At 36.0% G+C, this 23,550-nt stretch overlaps 1 protein-coding gene across 5 annotated transcripts in view; it reads left to right on the top strand.

Moving 5' to 3' along the window:
- LOC136830194 (serine/threonine-protein kinase Warts-like) overlaps window positions 1-23,550 on the top strand; it is a 208,471-nt gene that overhangs the window by 181,853 nt on the left and 3,068 nt on the right. Inside the window, exons 1-8 of one of the 5 annotated variants that reach the window (XM_067089468.1) lie at window positions 2,461-2,752; window positions 4,752-5,168; window positions 17,180-17,305; window positions 17,983-20,164; window positions 20,444-20,628; window positions 21,356-21,453; window positions 21,724-21,902; window positions 22,411-22,688. In XM_067089468.1, coding sequence (XP_066945569.1) covers window positions 17,225-17,305; window positions 17,983-20,164; window positions 20,444-20,628; window positions 21,356-21,453; window positions 21,724-21,902; window positions 22,411-22,688 — 3,003 coding nt within the window. In that variant the 5' untranslated portion in view covers window positions 2,461-2,752; window positions 4,752-5,168; window positions 17,180-17,224. Of the gene's footprint in view, window positions 1-2,460; window positions 2,953-4,751; window positions 5,169-17,179; window positions 17,306-17,982; window positions 20,165-20,443; window positions 20,629-21,355; window positions 21,454-21,723; window positions 21,903-22,410; window positions 22,689-23,550 lie in introns of those variants that run through there. The other 4 variants (XM_067089467.1, XM_067089469.1, XM_067089470.1 and 1 more) reach the window with 4 other exon arrangements.

A 23,550-nucleotide genomic window follows, 5' to 3' on the forward strand; every position in this document is an offset into this window, starting at 1 on the left:
CCGCGGTGCATCCACGTCAAAATCGTAATCACATCCGCGCTTGCGGCTTGCGTGAGTAAACCCCCTCCCTCCTTCCAGCGAGCGCGCGCGCGAACGCGACTTGAAAGCAAACATCGACCGTAAAAGAAGACACATCCGCAACTGCTCGGCAATTAACGTAACATGCGGGTAATAAAGCACTGATTAAGGGGACCGTGTCATAAACCCCAGCTGAGAGAGAGAGAGAGAGAGAGAGAGAGAGAGAGAGATGATGGGGTGGGGTGGGGAGGGGAGAGGTTCTTTAAGGTGGTGACTCCAATAACGAGACTGAAAGAGATTTAGGGTTACTAAAAAATTAGTTTCCTTTTAAGGAATGACTCGTAAATAAGAAGAGAGAGAGAGAGAGAAAATTAAAGACGACTCAAACACGAGAATAAAATAATCTTAGGTGTGGCTCAAAAATAAGAATGGAGTATTAATCTGAGGAGTGACTAAAAAATAAGATTGGAATAAGACTCAAATATAAGAAAGCGTAAAGAATTAATGATTACTCAAAAGATTGACAAAGGTTCTTTATAGGAATGACTCGAAATCAATAACGACGGAACGATAAGAGAGAGAGAGAGAGAGAGAGAGAGAGAGAGAGAATGATGACTATTTCGGTGGATGAAAGGAATTATACAGTGGTGTTGAGCTGCGATAAACTCCACCCTGTTTTTTCTTAAAAATTAAAATATTAACGTCAAAGCAAAATAGCAACCATTCCTAAAACAAATGAATGGGAGAAGTCGTCTGGAAGCATATGCAAGGTGCGAGTACGCGAGAGAGAGAGAGAGAGAGAGAGAGAGAGAGAGAGAGAGAGAGAGAGAGAGAGAGAGAGAGGTTTAGGGTAGGGTCATGAACAGGTGTCGTCTTATGCACTGCACTACCCCATATAAATGAACTGCAAGTGCAATAATGTGTAGGAATGTTGCAACCTCTCGATCTATTTTGTTCATGGTATGCAAAAGCACACACACACACACACACGCACACACACACTGAGAGAGAGAGAGAGAGAGAGAGAGAGAGAGAGAGAGAGAGAGAGAAGAGAATAAAACGAAAGTTGAATAAAAGAAGCGCACAGGGAAACAACAAGAATAAAAGGGAGACATGAGACGAAAGTAAAATGATCAAGCAGAAACGAGAAACGATCGAAAGTTGCAGACGAGCAAAATCTATGGGGTGGGGGGTTGGGTAGGGGAAAGGGTGGGGAGGGGAACGGATTAGAGGGAAGAGAAACGCATAGATTAGTCGAATAGCACAGAAGAGTTTTAAAGGAAGCTGAAGGCCGCGTATGGCCCAAGTTATATAGGCAAGAGTCGAGACTACGAGCCGAAGGCCAGTATTAACCCAGCTTCAAGGTGCCAAAGCGTGTAAACTCTTACAACATTCCTCGCATGCGGCTGGGATAAAGCGAAAACGCTCTTAAAAAAAAAGAAAAAAAAACCTGAGGAGGAGAAGCAACAGGAAAACACCCGGGCATCCTCTAAGAGCGAAGATTACTGGCAACAGGCGAAACAAAACAACAAAAGTGGCGAAACAAAACTGACCGTGATGGAAAGTACGTGAAACAGAGGTGCACAAGAATGTGAAATACATTTACAAATACAGACTCTCTTGAGAATTTGGTTCCGTGTTCCTTCCCCCCTCCCCTCCCCCCTCCCACTTTTTTCTTTTAATCCACCAGTTTTTTAATGGGGGAGGGGGAGAGGGAGGGTGTTTAGTTTGTCTCTTGCTTTTATACAGACTTGGATTGTTGCATTTATTAGTTTACTAAAATATGTCTCTGTGTTAGCGTAGAAGGATGAATGGTTTGCGAGGTATTTAGGGCAGAGAGAGAGAGAGAGAGAGAGAGAGAGAGAGAGAGAGAGAGAGAGAGAAGGGGGAGGGGGTGTTGCAATTCAATGTTGGACATTCACGGATCTACTTAAATGAAGAATCACTTCGCCCGCCCTTTTGGTTATGTGATGGAATGTAGAATTTACCTTAAAAATCGAGAGCATCCGTAACCAAGGTATTTGGCTTTAACAACAAAATCTCAGCCACCGTCATCATCATCATCATCATCATCACAACGTCCTCATCATTATCATCCTCACCATTATTATCATGATGCCACCATCATTATCATCACCACTTCGTCGTCATCATCACAACATCATCATCACCACCACATCATCATCATCATCATCATCATCGTCTGCCACCCTAAGCCCCACCAACATCACTGACACACACACATTCCACTGTCAAAAACGCTACGCACCCGCATTCCAACGATTGGAATGTTTGCGGGCTGTAGAAGGCGCTCGCCCATTGGCTGTCAGCGCGAGTCCTTGTCGCCGCAGCCAATGAGAGACGGGCGGGTTTCCAGCCAACCAATCAGGAGGCCGGAGACAAGACTTAAGCCTTTTCGCGTAGTAGAAGAAGTTTCTTGATATTACTTATTTGAGTGAAGTGAGACTAAGAGTCGTGTGTGTGGACGGGACTCCTTTCGTCATTATGCGTTGGGAAAAGTGGATTAATTAAGTGAAATTCGGATTGATTTTGGACGTATCGGACTGCCCGGAGATGGACCTGACTTGAAGGTAGCGTAATTCGCCTTAAAAGCCCCTGGGAAGTCCCTTAAAAGGCCTCGAAATAGAGACTGAAAGTCCTGTTTGTTGAGGTTCTTAAAGGAATTCTCGCTTCAAAATGGCGTCGTCCCGCTAAAGTCCCGATAGAAATCCTGGTAAATAGGGTTTGACGTCTTGTAGGAATGCACTGGCGGTGTCTTTGGAGTCGCAGACGTTAGGGTCACGTGCTTGGATGCCTGCTGTGTGGTTTTCGCAGCGGGAAAAGGCGTTAGGAGGCATAGCGGAAATACAGTGTTGATGCGAAAGGAGCCTTCTAGGCCTAGGCGACTTCCTCCTGTGGTGTGATTTCTCTGATGTTAGTGATGTTTGTAGTGAAGTTGCCATCACGGGGAAGTTTGGGTAGCTTATGAGGAGCAGTTTACAAGTAACTTCAGTGTATATAGTTGCGTAACAGCGTCGGATTTATTGAAAGGCAGGAGCGAATGGTGTTGGTAGCCTACGGTGGTCAGCCGATTCAATTATTGTCTTTTATTCTCCACAAAACGAGAATTCCTTGGAATCAGGCCTACCTACGTTAGTGATAATACAGCCTAATATCCCGCGGAGGTATTTGTGATTCGCAAGTCGTCGCATTTAAATTTTTGGTCCAAGAGGCCTTCACGAAAGTTCGCCCAGTCTCAGTGTTCTGGAATTCCACAAAGTGAATTTCCAAAGCTATTTTGCGCCGTTCGTTGTAAATATTTACGACAGAGATTTCTAGTTAATTTCATCAAATTTAGCTTAGTTGTCAAGTAGGTAGGACCTAGGCCTATCGGGATTTGTTTTGTAATATGTCTTTACCATTTAAACATTTGATAGGTATTCATATGATAAAGCCAATTTGAACATCAAGTGATCTTGCTTAGAACTTTATTATAAAGTAACTAGGCTAACCGAAGCCTCACAAATGACAGCAGCAAAACAATCGCAAAATAGCAAATTAATCGTTTTAATTACTAGCCTAGGCCTGGTCATTTCTGATAATGTGGTCAGAATTTATTGCTATTATCATTATCCTGCTGGGGACTGTGTGCTTTGTAACTCAAGGTCCTAGCCTAACCTAACCCAAGATTGCAGGAAATATTTCCGGCAATGATCCATTTGTAATTATAGTTTACTGTACTGAAACAGATTGAGAAAAAATGTAAGAGGAAATAACCCAAGAGAATGGGTGCAGCCCAGAACATCATGTAATAGTGTTGCTATTTCCAGGGAAGAACTCACAAATATGAGGCTCGTGTACTTTTTCATGGTGCGGTTAAGGTTAGGCTAAGTTAGGATTGGTTTTGTTATGGGCAAGTTGAAAATGTAGATTTTTAGATTAGTTGTGCCCTTGTAATTTGTGTAATTTATATTTTTATAGCAATTTTTTGTTCCGTATCATAAGTAAAGAAACACTCAGTGGGCAATATAATAAAGTAAATTATTATAATGATCAGTACACTTTACACCTGCAGCTTTTTCTCATAACATTAGACAGCATTAAATTGAGACGCATACCTAATTGAAGGTAAACCTTGGTGACCAGGTGAGATTTGAAATTGAAACAAAAACCTGTATTTAATCTTTTTAGGCACATTTAAAGAAGATGTACAATAGAAATTTTATAATGTTGCTTTCCACAACTCGTTCATTTGTCTTAAAAATATAGCATACATATACACACACATGCCCACTTTCACTCATTTCCTGTATTCAGCAATCTCATGTTTCACAATACATTACAAAACCTTGGTAGCCACAAAGTAATCAAAAAGCATATTGACAATCCAGATAGCTTAGATAATATGCTTATTTGTAAGAGGTATCAATTGGATAATTTTAAGAGAGCAATTTTGTAAATTTTTAATGCTCACAACAGAGGTGTCACAATTTATTTAAGTATTTGGTAATATGGTAATGGAAAGAATTGTTTGCACTTGCATATCTAATGTAAATTGCATAATGAGTGAATAAATGAAATAATATGGTTTACTATTTTTTATAAAGCAAAAATTCCAAGTTTGTTTTTATAAGTACAATGTGAGAGGTACTTTTTTTTACCATATTACTATCCTAGTAGTTCATTGTTCATGCCTTAATGGAGTTAGTTAATTATGTTTTTTTCTTTTACAGGTGACTGGACTCTGTAAGTGGTGATTGTAAAAGCGTCGAAAGTGTGTGTCTGTGTGAAGTGCTTTCATTTCATCTTTAAGCCGTTGGAGTACATCCAATAATCTTCTGTTATTGCGGAAGCAGTCATTGTTTCCCGTCTTTGCCAATCACTCCGTCTACTCCCTCTTCTGTCCAGAGGAGGGAACCACCGTATTGCTCATTATTACTGCCTTAACTATGTGATTTCGCCTTTGTATGAGTGATATAAATATATTTTCAAAACTACGCAAGACAATTTTCCATCAGTGAATGTGATTTACAGTTAATAGTTTTTGTGCTACTTGGCAACATGTGCTAGTGTGGAAAAGGAAGTTTTATAGCGTTGTCAAAGAGACTAAAGTATCATTGTGCAGAGAAGAAATTTTACTTTCGTAGTGGGTGAGTATACAAGTATATTGTACTGTTTGTTTTTTTCTGTTGATGAACAGAAAAATAATAATAAAATCCTAACCACAGTATTTATTATAATACCTGCATTTGTTTATACAGAAGCATCTTCTGTATAAACAAATGCAGGTACAGTATTATGATAATGTACTTTGCTAGATAAGTTCAGAATGAATGCTATTTCATATTACATTGTGCAAATATATACAGTATTTTAGTTATAATTCCTTATCAGTTCACTGTCACCAAAACTTGAACCTGTCAGCAAAACAAATTGCAGTAAGTAGACGTAAATAATGCATGTCATGAAAAGTTCTCACCCAGTAAAGTGGCCTTCTTTTATGCTTCCTGTTTATTTAAATGTCGTTTCAAGTCTTGGAACATGTTATTACAACATAATCAGTTTACAACCAACAAGTAATCTTAGCATAGATAAAACTCTCGGAGGTAAGACACCCCAAACCCCCTAGATATTGGTTAAGGGAAGATGTAACTATTTGTAATTGTTTTCATATGATATACAGTATAGTATATGCTTCACATGTGAGTTTGTGTTTGAGGGTTAGGTGGTACTGATTATGGAAAGAATCTATACTTTTGGGGAGCTCTTTGAACACTACACATGCTGTGGTTTAGATAACAGAATCATTACATGCCATTCCAGTGTGGTTTTTTGTTATAGGGTCCTGTTGCCTAGTGCCTAAAAACAGTTTGCTTGCTTACTGAACCTTGGACTTGTGGCTGGGTATATATAAACTTTTAATTTTTTCAACATACAGTAAGTAGTTTTTGTTGAAATGCCTCTCAAGGAAATATATCTTTCAGTTTACCTTACACTCATGAACACAAATGTGGATGGCAAAAAAAAAAAAAAAAAAAAATCTCTCTCTCTCTCTCTCTCTCTCTCTCTCTCATGTCATGTCATGTTTTGGTTTTGGGGGATGTAGGCATAAAGTGATTCTGTGGCCTTGATTATTCTAATCAAGAGAAAATGACTTTAATTATCGGAGTGGCATAAAGGTTGTAGTAATGACCTTGTACAATATCATATCAATTTACCATTTTAATTTAATGTGGATTCGGCTCCATAGTGTATAAATAGTTCTTAGCTGTGGGGCTTTTCTGTGTTTATGTAAGTTAATTGAGATGTAGAAAGTTGTATGCAGTTTTCATCTGTAGTGTAATGTTTATATTTGTTTTTTTTATACATTATAGTTTTGATAGGGGTAGTTTTTTAAAGCTTCTAATGGTTGTCATGGTAGCAACCCAAGGCATTAACTGATTTGAACGTGAAGAAAATTGATTTAGCAACGTTACTCCCAACCCCCGCATTCCTGAAGTTGGTTTGTGTGCAGTGAACTGTGGTTGATGATTCATGGGTTTTCCTTGAGTATTAGATGGCGACACCTGGTGATGTTATAGATACTGTGCCATTCTTGGTTTTATTTTGATAATATTTAGATTCAAAGGTTGTTAATTTATTGTTAACTGATCATTTTTAATTTTTATTTGCTAAGAGAGTTGCCAGTTTGGTTATATTTGACTTGTTTTATGTGTATTATATTTATGTAAACAATTGATTGAATTAATTTTGTAATGAATTGGGTTGGCTAGCAACTGCCTTATGTAATTTACAAGTCTTTTTAATTTTCTGTGATTTTAGAACATTGACTTGATGAAATGCCTTCCTCCATTATTGCTTGCAAGAAGTGACACGAAAGAGATACCTGTCTCAGGTTCATTGAGTTCTTTGTATCCCTTAGGCAACTGGAGGATAGATGATAATCACTAAGCATTAACATTCTCTCTCTCTTAACTATTGGGTACTGACTCTCTTGACATTATAGAAGTTATGACCTCATAAAGTTGATGTTGAAGCTTAGTATTAAAATGAAATGTCATAATACACAGACTGCCATAATAAGATGTTTTTGATCTTTTATCACTTAAAATATCTTAAACAACTTTTTTTTTTTTTAGCATAATACCAGCTAAATCTAATTCTTTTTTCTTCAGTATAAAATCATGTTCAAGCCTAAGTCAGTTTTTCTGGCTTTCCATGTTATTATTAATGTAACATTTCCTTATAATTGACATATTTTCCTGAATTAGAATGAGGTATATTTACTGTAGTAATCATTCATATGAATCAGTAGCTTAGAAAGTTATGATTTTGAATTTATAATTGTTATGGAATGTTTTTTTTTTTTTTTTTTTTTTTTTTTGCAAGGTCATGAAATAAGTTTGTTTAGGAGGTACAGAAAGAACAGTCAAGGATAATGTTCTGCAAATTTAAGTGTTGATTAAGTAATTTGTATTTACTAATAATTTGTGGGAAAACTTTTTGGAAGTACCTTACATGTCACATCAGTTCTTATGGGGATAATTTTATAGATAACATTTTTTTTTCACCTACTTTATTAACTCTTGGTTTCTTAATTATTGTTTAAAATGTTGACTTTTTATTATTGTTTACGATACTTACAAAATTTAGATTTTAAAGAATACTTGTTTCCGACTTATGTTATAGGTAGGACATTTAGAAATGGATCATGCTTTCTTGTATGTGAAATTGTTCAAAACAGTCAAGCGTTTTATTTACTCAATTATTCTATGAATGCATTGTAACATTTAATATTGGGAGGTTTCTATCTGTTCAGAGTACTTCAGGTGACTTGCCCAAGTTACTTTTGAAAGAAATCTTTTTCTGATATCATACAGACCTACTATATTTGTTTATATGTTTATGTTTTGTAAGGCTTATGTCTTCCATTAATGTGGAATTAGCCACTTACAGGAATGCTGAAAATGGTTATACAGTACTGCATTTGAAGATGCGTAATAGTTGTTACATAACATCTTTGTGTTCTTGAGTTTGCGACTTTCATTGTTCAGGCATGTATTTGTCTTTATGACCTTTGTTATGCAGGATAATAATGGAATTCCATGTTATTGCAGCTTCCGTGGTATTTGTGTAAAGTTATTGTTCAACCTACTGTTTAAGTTCTTTGAATACTCAAAATGTGTTGAGAACTACTTATTTTCATTGAGAAGGGATGCCATTGAGGCAATTTAACTGATGGATGGTATTTCTTTGTTACAACAAAACCATCCTTGGAAGCATCTGTAAGCTGTCATCCATTCTAATGGTATATGGTTCTCTGGACTAAGTTTCCTTAGATTATTTTCTTTCCTTATAGTTGCTAATTAGGATGCAGCTTGTCTTGGTAGTCAGTTTCTCATGAAACCCAGTAATACCTTGTTTGTTTGTTGGTTTTACCCCATGTGATTCTAAAGTCTCCCTTAGTGGTTTTGATTGCTTTGATTTTTAAAGAACTTGTTAACTGGCTGTTTCCTTTGTTTCCATGTTATTGTTTGCTCTTTGTGTTGTACGGATGATTATCCTGTATCTACAGAAATTTTTGTGAATTTTTCTTCTTTGACCATGCAGCTTTTTACACACACAATACTGGCCTCAAGGACATGTTGCTTTGTGCACTTACAGTAATTAGTTCAAAAAAAAAAAAGAAAGGGTATGGGGTTGGGGGTTCTGCAGAGGAGGAAGGTAGGCTAGTCTTTTTGGGGAAATCGGTAGCTGAAATTGGTTTTTAAAACTTGGCAGCAGGGGGGAAGAAGTCATTGCCAAATCATGCAAGCACTGAGGATTCCCATTTTTCGCAGTAAATAGGTGATGGCATAATAGTTGTTATCATAAGGCCACCTGACAGGAATAAGGGCTATTTTAAGTCTGGTGTTTTGAGTGTTTTTTTTTTTTTTTTTTTTTTTTTTTTTCTAGCATCCCTAAACTCTTGAGCTCTGCTTTTCTATGCATTTTCTTGAGACTACAGCTTGAGTTAAACCTCTCATGACCAAAGTGGATGTCAGTGGCATCTTTGCTTACTCTCAGAGCATATGAAACATGTTGTGCATCTACCCTCAGGGGGGTGAGTTAAAAGCTTTGATATGGTGCTGTAATGTTACATGCCAGCTTGATTTTTTTTTTATAAGAAAATTGTCTCGAGTTGGAACTCTCGGAGTGGTAATAATTTTCCATCATGTATTGTAGGCAGCTTTTTTATATGAGTGACCCTTATTTGTTTATATACAAGTATTAAGTGTACTGCAGCTTGATGCAACTTAGTTAAATACGACTATGAGGTATTGGCCAGCTTTTAGAAAACATTCTCAGGCATTGTCACCTTCACATGTAGCACTTTTGATGTCATTCCCTGATCTGTACACAGTCACCCATGTTTACAGTATGTCTGAACTGTTCATTCAGGCCAATTGTTTATAAAGATACTTAAGGGGATATGCAAATTAGAAAGGTAATGCTGAAAATGTGTCCATTGTTTTTGTAGAGTACTTTACAAAAAAATTATGGTGTACACAGTAGTTTGTCAATATGATAATTGTTCACAGAGTTTTTTTCACTGATAACTTTATAGTAGCATTCTAGAATGCTGCAAAATAGTTTTAGATATCATGAAAATCAACTAGTTAATAGAATAGGGTATACTTCTTATGTGTTCTTCATTCAAGGGTTTGCTTCTAGTTTTAAACTTCCTTGTTACCTTCAGTAAATTATAAAATTATTCTGGTTACCTTCCTTAAATTAAAAGAATGATTACGTGATAAATCCAGTTTGGCAAGTGCCCAGTAGAATCACTGTTCCTCTCATTAGCTTATCAGCTTCATTTATGCAACACCTTTAATATTTTATGGTACAAGAAATTAGCTTGTGAATGAAGTAGAAAAATATTTAAAATCTGCCACATAATTTTTGTATACCTTTTATACTTGGGTTGGTTGTGATAAAGTATGTAAACAGATGCCTTTATGAAGCCAAGACCTAAGTGAGAAGAAAGGGGGTTAATGAAAAATGCAAAACAGAGGTGTTTTCATTTTCACATTAAGTAGATTTGAGCTGCTCTTCTGATTTAGTTTGTTTCATGGAGACAAACAAAATTTCATAAAAATACATGTAGCTAATGGCATTTGAATAAGTGAATAACAGATCTATAGGACTATGAAACTAAAAATGTTTTGTGGTCTTGAAGTTATTTGCCTTTGAGTTCCAAGTTTCATAAATGGTTTACGTTCCATGAAAGCTCATCAGTTTTCATTTTATTATGATAAGCTCATTAAAAATTAATCCAGGTAGAACCATAACCATAATTGTAATCAGATATATTTTCTTTGAAGTGCATGTACTGTGCACTCTCAAAAGTTTATGCCATAGAAGAAAAATGCCAATAGGAAGGGAAGGTCATTTTAAGATGTCAGGAGGAAAGAGTATTTTGTTTGAATAATGAAATAGCAAAATCCAAGTGGTTCAGCAGTTTGTTTATATCAGTACTGTATTCATTTTCTTTAGAGGGGAAATTGTACTGAAACTTTTTTTTTCTGTTTTTTCACCTCAGCCTTTCATAATTTACTTGCAGTTGCTAAACGTGTTTTTTTTGCTGAATTTATATTTGTTTGTATAGATTGACTTTGTGAAGCCACATCATTTGAAGTAAATTGAAATTTCAGGGAAGGTGTTTTTAAATTTTTTGTTTTGTGGGAACATCCGATAGGCATTTGTTTAAAACAGGTTTTGGTTGCCATGTTCATTTTCCATTAGGGATACATGTATGTTGCTAATTGATATGTACAGTACACAGTTTGGTATCTGAAATGAAGAATGTTTATGCATCTTGTTTTAACTGACACTACTCTTGATATGAAATTCGTAGCAGCCTGTAACATGTGTACGAAGCTTTGCTAATAACATGAGGGATCCATTCACTAATAACATGAGGGTTCCATCCCAAATTGGTTAGAGATACTTCCTAATAGATGACATTAGGTTCACAGCTTAATGTGATGTCATATTTTTAACCCTAACATTATACTGAAGATTATGGAAGCCATGACCCTTGTGAAATGGTATTGATTTGTGCATTAATGTGGGATTTATATTTTAGTAATGGTAGTGTCTGGTTAAAGTAGTGCTCCAAAATCATTGATTTTAATTTTTAATATTGTTCTAACTCCTACGTCAAAGTTCTGGAACTGAATCTAAAAACTGTCAACATGTATTTTTAAAGGGATTGTTGTCGTAGATTTTCTTTTTAGGTAGTCATTGATGCTGAGGATCTTTTATGTGGTCAGAATTCATGGGAGATGAGAGTGTTACAATAACTGCCTTTGTTATAGATTCATACTGTAGCAGAAGTGCTAGCAAGATAATGGTATACAGTACACCACAGAAATGGGAGTACATGATTAAAGATTTATTTGCCGAATAGTGAGATGTGGGAGTGCTAGGGAATTTAAACTTGTCAATGAAAGTGGTGGTTCTTTTAGCCTATTTGTGATAGCAATGGAAAGACAAGAATTGTCATTGTATGATGGTATCCAATTAGCAAACCAGTTTAGTTATGAAAACTAGTTTAATGGGAACATGCTGCTGCTTTTCTGAAGTAATGTAAAACACGTTATTTCACTCTCCCGTTAGCTTTCGTCCACTCCCTTTGCCGTCTTCCCACCTACTTGTCAGTCCTCTGTGTTTTTGCTCCAATTTTTGCAGTTTATTTAAAAATAAATTTCTTTGGTGAGTCCTTGAGTCTAGAAATGTAACTCAGGTTATATTAAATTACTTGAGATTGAACAGGAAATTTAATGAAACTCTACATGACATGAATATAATGCCAGCAATACATAATGGGAATCATCTGGGTGTGCTGCCTTGAATAAAAGGTAGCTTTATTTTCAGAAATTCCTGATTGGTTTGTTGGACTTTATAAATTCTAGGTCATACTGAAATTTAGTGCACTTAGATTTTGAAAATGTTTTGATGCTCACGATTCAATTTTGTAATACTTTATGTATTTTTTACTCATATAGTTGAGTTATAACAAAATTTTTGCACCGGTAAACCTTTTAAAACATCGTACAGTATAGTGATTAAAGATATGATGTTCCAAGATTACCCGCAGACTTTAGTGCGTATTACTGTACTATGTGCTGCTTTTCCGGTACAGTATACTGGAGGCTCAGTTACATCTTTGAATTTAAGGTTTTCACAGATTGGTGAACTCAGTAATTACGTAAAGCTGAATAGGAAAAATACTAAGTGGCAATTTCAAGCTACAGTTTTGATTTCACCTAATGCTATTTACTTAATTTTTGGAGAGGAAATAAAATTGTAGCTTGCAACAGCTTGGCTTCTGAATTCATTGAAACTTACAAATTTTGGAATTTGGTATAGTAATTAAAGTATGTACGTAGAGACCTGTATTGTAAGTACTGCACACAAGATCACCGTGATATTAAACTTGCATGCCTATGAACCATGACAATTATATGGGTGAAAATGGTTGAATGTAGGTACTGCTCTTACTAAACTTAATATTTCAAGCTTCTCATGAAGAATTTGTTCATATATGAGTAATAGATAGATATATGGTGAAGCCACTGCAAATGAGCTTAGTGTAATTATGATAATTCATATAAGTAACATTTTCATCTATCCTGAACTTTGTCTAGGTCGTTCATTGCTTTTATTTTTTATCATTTTTATCTTAATGTAATAAAAAAGAACTGTCCTTATTTAGACAGTTATGTTTCACTATGCAGTTAATGTGAAATTCTTTGAATCGTGGAAGGGTAATTATTTTAGAAGTGACGTACCCTCTCGTCTCTGTCTGAAGTGTTGTTTATTTCTCAATGCTGTGACAAGATCTTTCAATTGCTTTGCCATTTTTCATCCTTCTATTGCTAACTTTTTTATAGTTTACCATTTTTTTCCACAAGATTTTGTATTTTTCTTTTGTTTGTAAGTATAAATTGGTGATCATGCTACTTTTAGAGGGTTAGTCCACTTTATTACTTCTTTTCCCACTTGCCAAAGGAAAAAAGTACTGTACCAGCAGCATATGCAAAACTCATTACGCCAACTGAACTGTGTTGCATAAAGAAATATAAATAACAGAGTAAACAGAAGCACATTAATAAACTACCCCTGATATCCCATAAAGTGCATAATTGTCAAATTACCTTTCATGGACCCCCCCCCTCCCAGGCACAGTTGATTCTATTTTTAACTTGATTTACATTTAGTAGGTACATACATTGCTTATTGAGAGGCTTAACGTTTGCTGTGATATGTGAAAGTTTGGTCTGATGACTTTCAAGGAATTTAGTTGAAATTGCTGGTATGCTGTATATTTGTAGGGAGAGCATGTTATTGAATTCTAAGTACAACCTGTCTGTACTGGTAGGCATTCTTTATTCTGTTGCTTGTTCATTTTCCTTGTCTTTCATTTATCTTTAGCATTTTGTCAATACTGCCGTAGTTTACAGCTGCAGCAGTTTTGCCATTTTTATTTAACCTACATCGCTGTGGTATTTTTCCTAGATTTTTTGTATTTTGTTTTCTTTTGCTGCCTGATAGCAAGTACTGTATGTGCTGCCTGATAGCAAGTACTGTATGTGTACAGAATTTAAAAATTCCTTTACCTAACCTGGGCTTAAGGGGGAAAAATATAGTTAAATAAGAGGGAGACTGGTATTTAACTTTGCCATTCATAAAAGGGAAGATTAAAGGGTTCATTGAGGGAAATTGTTGAAATTGAAAAGCTGTTCAGTTAGCTTCAATTGTCCAAAACCACTGGCATTTTAGGATTGTTCTACGACTGAAGCTTTACGTGCTAAAAATTTTCTTCAGCTAACTTTTGTAAGACCATTTATGCTGCTTGGCTATGCAGCCCCAGGTGTCTGTGTTCCCTTTTGCTCCTAGTCTCTCCTGCTGCCCATGCCTCTTTCAAATCTCACTGGAATCCTTTTTTGCTCTCAAGGATGCCTCTGTAGCAAGAAGGACTGTCAGCTGCTGTTTGTTACTGTGATGAATTTATAGCCTATTCTTGGGGAGGAAAAGTCATACTCTTTTTCTCCTATTTCACATTTATTTTTCTGTTAGCTATTGCAATGATGCCCTCCTCATTGTTCTCTCTTCATGATGTCCTCACGGATCAGGTTACCTTGTAGACTGTTGGGCCCAGTGACTTTTCGAAGTTGGTAACTCCTATAGCTTCCCTTTCTCTGGAAAACCTGTTTGTATTCAACCTGTCTAAAGGAAAAGTGACTACTAAAGTTCTTCATATTACTGTCCTGTTACTTTAATTATGTTTACTCACTTTCTTATGAATCCAGCTCTATGGCATTGCTATGGTCCCCTTTGTTTACTTACAGTATTTATATTGTTTATATACATTTGTACAGAAGTCTGTTGTTGTCAACCTGGTAGTTAACTACACATTTGAATCACTCATGGATTCTTGTAATGTGTTCATTAGAGGTGAAAATTTTGAGCAGTACAAAGTTGGACTGCTAGATGGAAAGAGACCAAAGGGAGTGGACACTTGAAAAGAATCTTTTTCATACTGCCTACAGTTCACTGTGCAAAGACACTAGGTAGCAGCCAATTACAATGAAAGTAATTCAAATCTGAAAAGAATATTAAATAGCACAAGTTCTGCAAAGTAGATTAACCATTAAAATAGCACAAGATTTGCAAAGTAGATTAACCATTTGTGATGAGAGAAAGACAGCAAAGAAAAGTATGATAGTGAAATACAGATAGAGCACAAATAAATAAGCAAATCAAGAATTAAATTAATAAAGGAAAGGCTTGCTTAGGATGTTCTTTCTGTTATCACTGATACTTGGTTGTCACTGTGAGCCTGGAGAACCTTTTGCCATTGTTGTGAAAATCTTTTATCTTTGTTAATGATAAGTAAACTATTTGACAATTAGCGGAATGGCTATTTTAGGCAAACTTGCACTTAACTTGGTTGTGCTTCTTCCTTGGACTCCAGTATATTTCATGTATCAAAGATGGCATCTGTATAAAACTTACGACCTCACTCTACATTCATTTCTGTTGGTGTGCCTTTGGTTTTTGATATTTCTTCTTGATTAGTGACCCATCTGCCATTCTTGTGTTCATGCTCTTGATTAGTGACCCACCTGTCATTCTTGTGTTCATGCTTTTTCTGTATTACTTTCTCACATCTTTCAACTCTGCCATCCTGTTATCCACACTGACTCTCATAAATTGATTATTTGTCACTCAGCTCATATTTTGAGATGTCTCTGTTTAGTTCATTTCAGTTTCTGTAAGATATGTAATTGAAACTCAGTAAGATGGTTAAATGTTAGAACAGTATTCATTCTGCTGTACTATAAGGAATATCTTAGTATATCATAAAGGGAAAGCATTTATTGGACTTATGATATCAATGACAGTACCTGATTGATGAGAGTGGCTTGTATGAAATCTGTATGAGTGGAAAGTATTACAATACATTTATACATTTAATATATTATAGGTAGGATTTAAAGTTCCCTATTTTTTGTAAATTTATAATTTTCCCTATTCTTTAATCTTTTGGATGATGTGTAGCAAACAGACAATTAGGTATATATGTTGCAAACAAAGAAGACAATAAGGCAAACAAAATTTGTAATGGTTGTAGGTGAAATGCAAAGTTAAATGACCAATTAAACTGAAAAAAAGTGGAGATGACAGGTTTAGATGAAGATAGGTCAAGATAAAATAATACATGAAAAGAAAGTTGAGCCTAGCCCCCGGGGACTTAACTGTATGCAGTTGACCTTGTATTAATAGCAGAGTGAAAGAATGAGTGTATACGAATGTTTAAAGGTGGAAGAGTGGAATGAAGAGTGTAGCACTGAATATCATTTTAAGCAAAATAGCGTACAGTGACTTGAAAGAAAGCGTAAACAAAAAGTAGTCAAGAGATTGGCCATGTGGCTGTTGTGGTAAAGATGTATTTTGGGGGGAGGGGTGGATGCTGTGTATCGAAGGTAACAGATAGTGTCACAAGAGATGGTCATTTGTAAAATTTTCACCGAGTAAGAGATTTTTGATGCCTGAATTCCATACATAAAAGGAGGTGGAGCACCTTGTAGGATAGACCTTAGAGGATGTAAAACATTTCTATTATCTAGGGGGACACTGAACTGTGAAGCAGGTAATGAGAGCACAGTAAGAAAAATAAGAATAGCAGCACCCCAGATGAACTGGAAATAGGTTTCTGCATTATCAGTTAATGAAAGTATTCTGTTAGTAAACAGGGCACAAACATAGGATAAGATGCATGCATGACCCCTGTATCAGTTAACGAAGTATACATGAGTGATGGCAAAGAAAATGGGGGATATTTTGAAAAAGGTAATTATAGAATGCTCGACTCACAGACAAAGCGCATTGAGAAAATCAGGATATGAATGAATGGTGGGGAGATTGTTTGGATATTTAATGAGAAAGTTAGTCAGAATAATAGTAGATATTAAAGTAGCTAAATAAAGACCTATAGGAACGCCCAGAAAATCATGGAAATGGCCGTAGCCAAAGATTAGGCCAAATGGAAATTCAGACAGGAAGTGTACAAGACTAAAGAAAGTGGAGAGAACTTAGTTCGCTTATGTCTAACCCGATAATGGGGAAATCTGATATAGAAACCTTAGCTTGATGGTTGATTACATGTGTGTTGAGGATAGCTAAATATGTCTAAAGCTTGGCATGCTTTATATACTAATCACATATGGTTCTGTTATCATTATTAGTAGCTATGTGTCTTATTACTGAGTAGTACGGCGCATTACGTAGTGTACAAGAGGTTTAAATAGATGCGTAGACATCCCTAAATACTGTACCTGTGTATTGTTGTTTCAGTGTAAACTTTCAGGCCATTTTGTTCATATTTTATGTATGTCATAGGAAGTTAATCATAGGAAATAACTGTAGTAAAAATAGGTTTGTCAAGGTTACTTATTTAAATATGATTTTGTTTCTTTAGAACTGTATGTTGAACATGATGGTATGACACTTAGTATTTAAGTCCAGAACGTAATTGTTTGCATGTGCATTTTTTACCCTTATTGGCTCTGCTGAAACACTGAAAATGCATTATTTACTTTGGTATTTGCAGGTTAATTTGGACATGGTTGAGTTGTGGTAGTAATTCCATGGCTCGATGGCCCCCCAGATGCCTCATGCGGGTACCATGAGCGCCAACACAATAGGCCGGTCCACTCGAGCTGATTACAATAAGGAGGTAACAAGTTTTTTCATATATTTATGCATTATGATTATTATATATATATATATATATATATATATATATATATATATATATATATATATATATATATATATATATATATATATATATATATATATATATATATATATATTTAATTTAGTTATTATATATTATATATATTTTAATTTAGTTGCTAGATAAATGGTAGGCTTAAAAGTTTTGCATTTTCATAAAAATTGATGGTAGGGACAGAGAGTATCTTTTCTCCACTTTATTAGCTGTGTGTGCAAAATTTTACCAACGAATTTTCAACCCAGAGCTAAACCAGTGCACATGAAATTGTATCATAGTCCAGATCCCTGTCACAGCAAAAATATTTGTAAGGCTTCTTAGGAAGGTTAACTGCTAGCCAGTGACAAATTCAGTGGGGTTTTATGGTGTGACAGCTCTGGCAGTTGGAAATTTTTGTGACAGCTTAAGCTTAGAAAGTTTGAATTCAGGATTTCAAACATTTGCCTTGGGTAGTGTTCTTGTACTGTAGTTCAGAATGTTATGAATGCTGTATTTGCAGAGCTTTAATTTACAGTTTTGTACTGTTGTTAATTTTCTAGTATTGAAAGAATATTCTTGAACATTGCTATTTGAAACTGATACTTGGATACAGTACTAAAAGCTTTTTTTTCTTTCAGGCTTTAGATCAGATAAGAGCTTCGTTACAGCCCTATGCAGCAGGTATTCCCCGGGAGAGGCTTAGCCCCATCAGTCCGGGTGCTCATGGCCAAGGATCCTTTAATCTTACTCCAACAGAAGAGGATCTCCAGAGAGCATACAATGGTTATACTAAATCATGTCCTCAGATAGAAGGCAGCAAAATTATTAGAAAGTCAAGTTTTGATCGTGAACTGAATTTGCATCGAGGAAGTCCGGCTCTTGAAAGCAGCAATGCAAGCACGCGATCAGATAGCCCAAATATTGGGGGCCAAATTTTATATGGTAACAGCATGCCTGTTAGGCAGTTTGCTGAGTGCCCTCAACCCCGACTGAGTTGTGGGGACCAAATGGCTGGTGACATCAATCATCCAGTTGTATCGAGACAGTACAGCAATTCTTATTCTATTGTTCCAGAGGCCCCTCCTCCCCCACCTCCACCTAGAAGTCAAGGAGGTAATGTACCACCTCCAACACCACCTAGAGGCACTACTCCACCACCACCACCCTATCCTTGTGCCACAAGCTGTGCCCCCAGCATGGTAACTACTATTGGTCAGAGGCCAATGTTACTCTCAAGACTCTCTCCTGGCCCTTGCAAAACTAAGTCTCAGGCTAACTGTGTAAATGTAAGTAATGTGTCGCAAAGCTCAACCCCACAGAGGGGTACTAGTCCTGTTTCTTTTGGTGGAAGGCAGCCAGTCGTGGTGCAGAATAGTGCTCAGGTACAACAACAGCTTACTCATCAGATGCAGGCCCTCTCTATTAATAATGGTAATAGTTATGGGAATCAGTTGGACCGCCCACCTCCTTATCCTGTAGGTTCAGCATTAAAACATGTGGGAGCTGTGAAACTTGCTGCCCCTCCACCTTCCTACAATGCTACTATGCAGAATAGACAGAGTCCTACTCAAGACTCTAGAAAGAGTCCTGCGCAGCTAAATTTCCAAGGGCAGAGCCCTGTTGTTACTCCACATCCTGTTTCGCCTTCTTCTTTGTCACCTACATCGTCAATGTCCCCAGTTTCACTTCCTCGTGGAGGTCAAACAGCTCGTCAAGCAAAGACTCCGACCCCTATTATTATGCAATCTGTAAAAAGTACGCAGGTGCAAAAGCCAATATTACAGACGGCAGTTGCACCCACTTCCCCACCTGTATCAGCACCACCTCCTTCATATGCTTCTTCCATTCAGCAGAAACAAGCTCAGGCTGTTGCTGCTGCCCAGGCTGTGCCTAATGTAGTGCTAGCACAAATGATACCCCAGGACAGTGGTGTTGCGTCTTCGTGTAATTATCCTTTAACAGCAGTAACGTGCAATAGTGAAGTAGTGCCAACTACTGACCCTCCTAGCTATCATTCAACCATACAGGCCATGGCAGCTGCACGTGGATATAATCCTGGGTATTTATCTCAACCGGTTGCAAGCATACCTGTTCAAGAAGTGCCAGTGCAGGAACTAGATTTGTCTTCCACTCCTTTAGCTCATATTCCAATTTCTCAAGTTGGTACAGTTGATTCCATCATCACAACTCAACCATCTAGTGGTGTAGAAACAGTCAGTAGTTGTTATGATCCTAATCTAACTGAAGATATTAATCATCCTCAGTTACAAAGAAAATTCTCTCCAGTAATGGCTGATACTGCTTCCACGGCCTCTCGATCTGAGAGTCCAGTTTCTTCTGTCAATTCTCATGATACACATGCGTTGTCACAATCACCAATCTCATGTCTTTCAACTGCGACCTCATCTCCTTCTACCCAATCAGATTTAACTTTAGAGTCGGGCTACTCAAGTGGTCAGTCATGTAGGGGAATGCCACCACCACCGCCTCCAACAGAGAAAACCACTCATCAATCTCCAATACCTGAAAGAAAAAAGTTGAGCACAGAAATGGAAATGCAAAGATGTGAATCCAAAGTTCGAAACTTATCACCCCATGCATTTAAATTTTATATGGAACAACACATTGAAAATGTAATAAAGAGCTGTGAGGAGAGAGAGAACAGAAGAATACAGCTCGAAAAGGAAATGAAGAAGATTGGATTATCAGATAAGGATCAGTCTCAAATGCGCAAAATGTTATCTCAGAAAGAATCAAATTTCATTAGGCTTAAACGAGCAAAGATGGACAAGGATCTCTTCCAGAAAGTAAAAACAATTGGTAAGTTCAAAACTAAAGAACTGAATAACTTTGCTTAATCAAAAAATCATTATGTAGATAAGCTTTTAATATCAGAAGGTTGATTGTTAAAGACTGAGCATTGAAATTTTTGTAGAATGACCTAATCATTGTACATATTGTAAATCCCTTCACTGTGAGACATAATCTGATTATTTGTTTAATTTGTTTTAACTTTTGAGCAGAGGGAAATTTTATGTACTCAGGTACTCATTTCTCTTATCATGTAAGTAAGCTTAAAATGTATTTTGACTTTTACAGGTGTTGGAGCATTTGGTGAAGTAGCCCTTGTATGTAAAATAGACACCCACCGACTGTATGCTATGAAAACATTACGTAAAGCAGATGTTCTCAAGCGTAATCAAGTAGCCCATGTGAAGGCAGAAAGAGATATCCTTGCTGAAGCTGACAATGAGTGGGTTGTCAAGTTGTACTACTCTTTTCAGGTATGCTTGAAAGGTTGTCTTGTTATTGTGCTGTGACAGGCTGTTTTTTGGATTCATGAAGAGGAAAACAAATTAAAAATAATGTGCAGTACAGATGTATGAATTTCCATAGATAATAAGTTATACTAGCTGATATTCTTTAATGGTTTAGTTAACGCTATGTTATTTTGTGATGCTATTAGTTTTCGTTTTAGTAAACTTACATTAGATTCCTCTGGTATTTGTCATTTTCAGAATTTCTCAGTAGTAGTATGATTTCATTAATGCATTCCATATTCTTTTGGATGTGCTATAAGAAAGCATTTAAAAAAAAATTAGTATAAACTGCATTAAAGTAATTTAAAATATTATAAAGTAATAGCCATTGAAGGGTTTGCTCCTCTGTTCTGTTATTTGGCTCTCCATCTGTTCCATGCTCCAGTTTGTTCTTCATATAAGAACCAAGTATAGTTTATTCATTTTAACACTGGTGAAGTTTAATTACAAATTGGTATAGGAGTTCTCTAGTTCTGTCATTTACAGTGGTTTTATTTTTACATTTTGTGTGTCATGATAATATCCCAGAAATGTTTTATTTTACACTTAAAGACAAAAAAGTTCTTGTATTTATTTTCCCAGTGCCAGTTTTGTTTTCTCCTTTGCTTCCACAAATATTTTTTAACAAAAATTTATTTATAGTTTCCTTTATTCAGGCTTCTAAACTTTTCTTTTTTTTTTTTTTTTACAGGATAAAGACAATCTTTATTTTGTTATGGAATACATACCTGGTGGTGATCTCATGTCCCTTTTAATAAAGTTTGGAATATTTGAAGAAAAACTGGCAAGGTGGGTGTATAATTCTTTATTGTCATACAATGTCGTACAATAAAAGTTAACTTACAGTTATATTGTGTGGTCGAGTAAATCTCTGAACTATGTAAAAATTATGCTGTACAAAGTAATTATGTGATTTTATTCATGAGAGAATTTTTGCTAAATACAATTCTTCAGCGATACCTAATCCACATTGATCAGAACAGCATTTCTAAAATGGTAAAAAGTTACTTTACATATTAATGGAGTTGCACTTACAGATTAGTTTTTGTTCTTTTGCAGGTTTTACATTGGTGAATTGGTATGTGCAATAGAAAGTGTCCACAAAATGGGTTTTATTCATCGGGACATTAAGCCTGATAATATTTTAATCGACCGTGATGGGCACATTAAGCTAACAGATTTTGGTCTGTGCACAGGATTTAGGTGGACGCATAATTCAAAATATTATCAGAGAATGGGTAAGTTCAAATCACTTCATATTCTTGCAAACACTTGGCTTTGCACGCCTGATTGTGATTCATTGCCTTTTTTTATTACTCTCAGGTCTATTGCATTGGTTTCTGCAATATTTCTAGTCCCATGCAAGAGCATCAATTTTTTGTTAGTCGTATACTGTTTGAAGATTTTGAGTTTTGAATTAACTCCAATTTGTTTAGTCTTATTTGATGTCATGTATTTAACTGTTACAGTAGCTACAGTATTATGATTTGGAATTGCATTTTTAAAGAATGGTCTTGTGTCATTTTGTCAACAGTAGTACTTTTAGTATTTAAAGATGTCATGCATACAGTAGATACAAGATTATAATTTGGAGTATTTTTAAGTAATGGTCTTGGTCACATTTTGTTGGCAATGTCATGCTTATTTGGTTAAACATTTAAAGATGTATTTTAAATGTACCAGAGTTTCTAAATATTAAAATATACCAGAGTTTCTAAATATTGATATTTTTTTTTGTTATTCAAGGTCATGATCGACAAGATTCCATAGATCCCTGTGGTGACAATGATGTGGTCTGTCGTTGCAATGACTTGAAACCCCTGGAAAGGAGGAGACGGCGACAACATTTGCGCTGTTTGGCACACTCACTTGTTGGAACACCAAACTACATAGCTCCAGAAGTGCTAAGCCGAACTGGTTACACACAGCTATGCGATTGGTGGAGCGTAGGGGTTATTTTATATGAGATGTTAGTGGGCCAACCACCATTTTTAGCAAACACCCCTCCAGAGACTCAGTACAAGGTAAATATAACCCTAAATCAAGGAATTTGCTTTGCACAAGTTATCAATATTTGAAAATTAAATAAGTTGTAAAATTTGCTCCAGTCTAAGTACTTGCATACACAGTACTACTGTAGATGTATGGTAGTGGCCAAGAGAATGGCTAGGCATCGTTAGCTACACAACCCTTAGTCACACTCAAATTCCCTTGAAGATACTTCTTATTCACTTATTTTGCTCTGCTGTTTTACTCCCATTTTAGTACTGACACTATTAGATTGTAAAGGGGGCAAAAAGAAAATGGCTGAGCTACACTATTTAGAAAGCACGTTAGTCACAAATTTTATTGGCGAGGCACTTTATTTTGTTAGCAATAAACTATCTCATTCAGGATACAAAAAGAGGGGAAAAAGGACCATGTTATAAAAGTAATAGAGAAATGTAGGCTTATATACCTTGTTTTCTTTGTAGATTAATAAATATTTTGTTTTTGTGAAAATATTTTTTATATTTTTCTTGTTATATTTGCTATTCTGCATTGTCTGCTTTGATAATGTATTATTCTTGCCCATTTGTTTTTCCCTTTTAATTTCCAAATACTCTTAATTGTATACCTTGGGAAATTAAATATTGTGTGCTGTAGTCTTGATTGGTTCATTAACTGAACACTTTAGATAAGAAAATTTGGTTTATCATCCCTTCAGTTTAAAAGCTGCCTAGATTAGGAAGTTCTGATGGTTTCACTACAGCTTTGTTAATTATATGTATACAGAATATATATATATATGCCTATGTTATGTCCCCAGTGTTCACCAGTTCCTTTTTCAGACAAGAAGGTAGTCCCTTCATGAATGTGTCACCTTGATCCACAACAGAGCTAATT

The sequence above is a fragment of the Macrobrachium rosenbergii genome, chromosome 46, assembly GCF_040412425.1.
Source record: "Macrobrachium rosenbergii isolate ZJJX-2024 chromosome 46, ASM4041242v1, whole genome shotgun sequence".
Lineage (NCBI taxonomy): Eukaryota > Metazoa > Arthropoda > Malacostraca > Decapoda > Palaemonidae > Macrobrachium > Macrobrachium rosenbergii.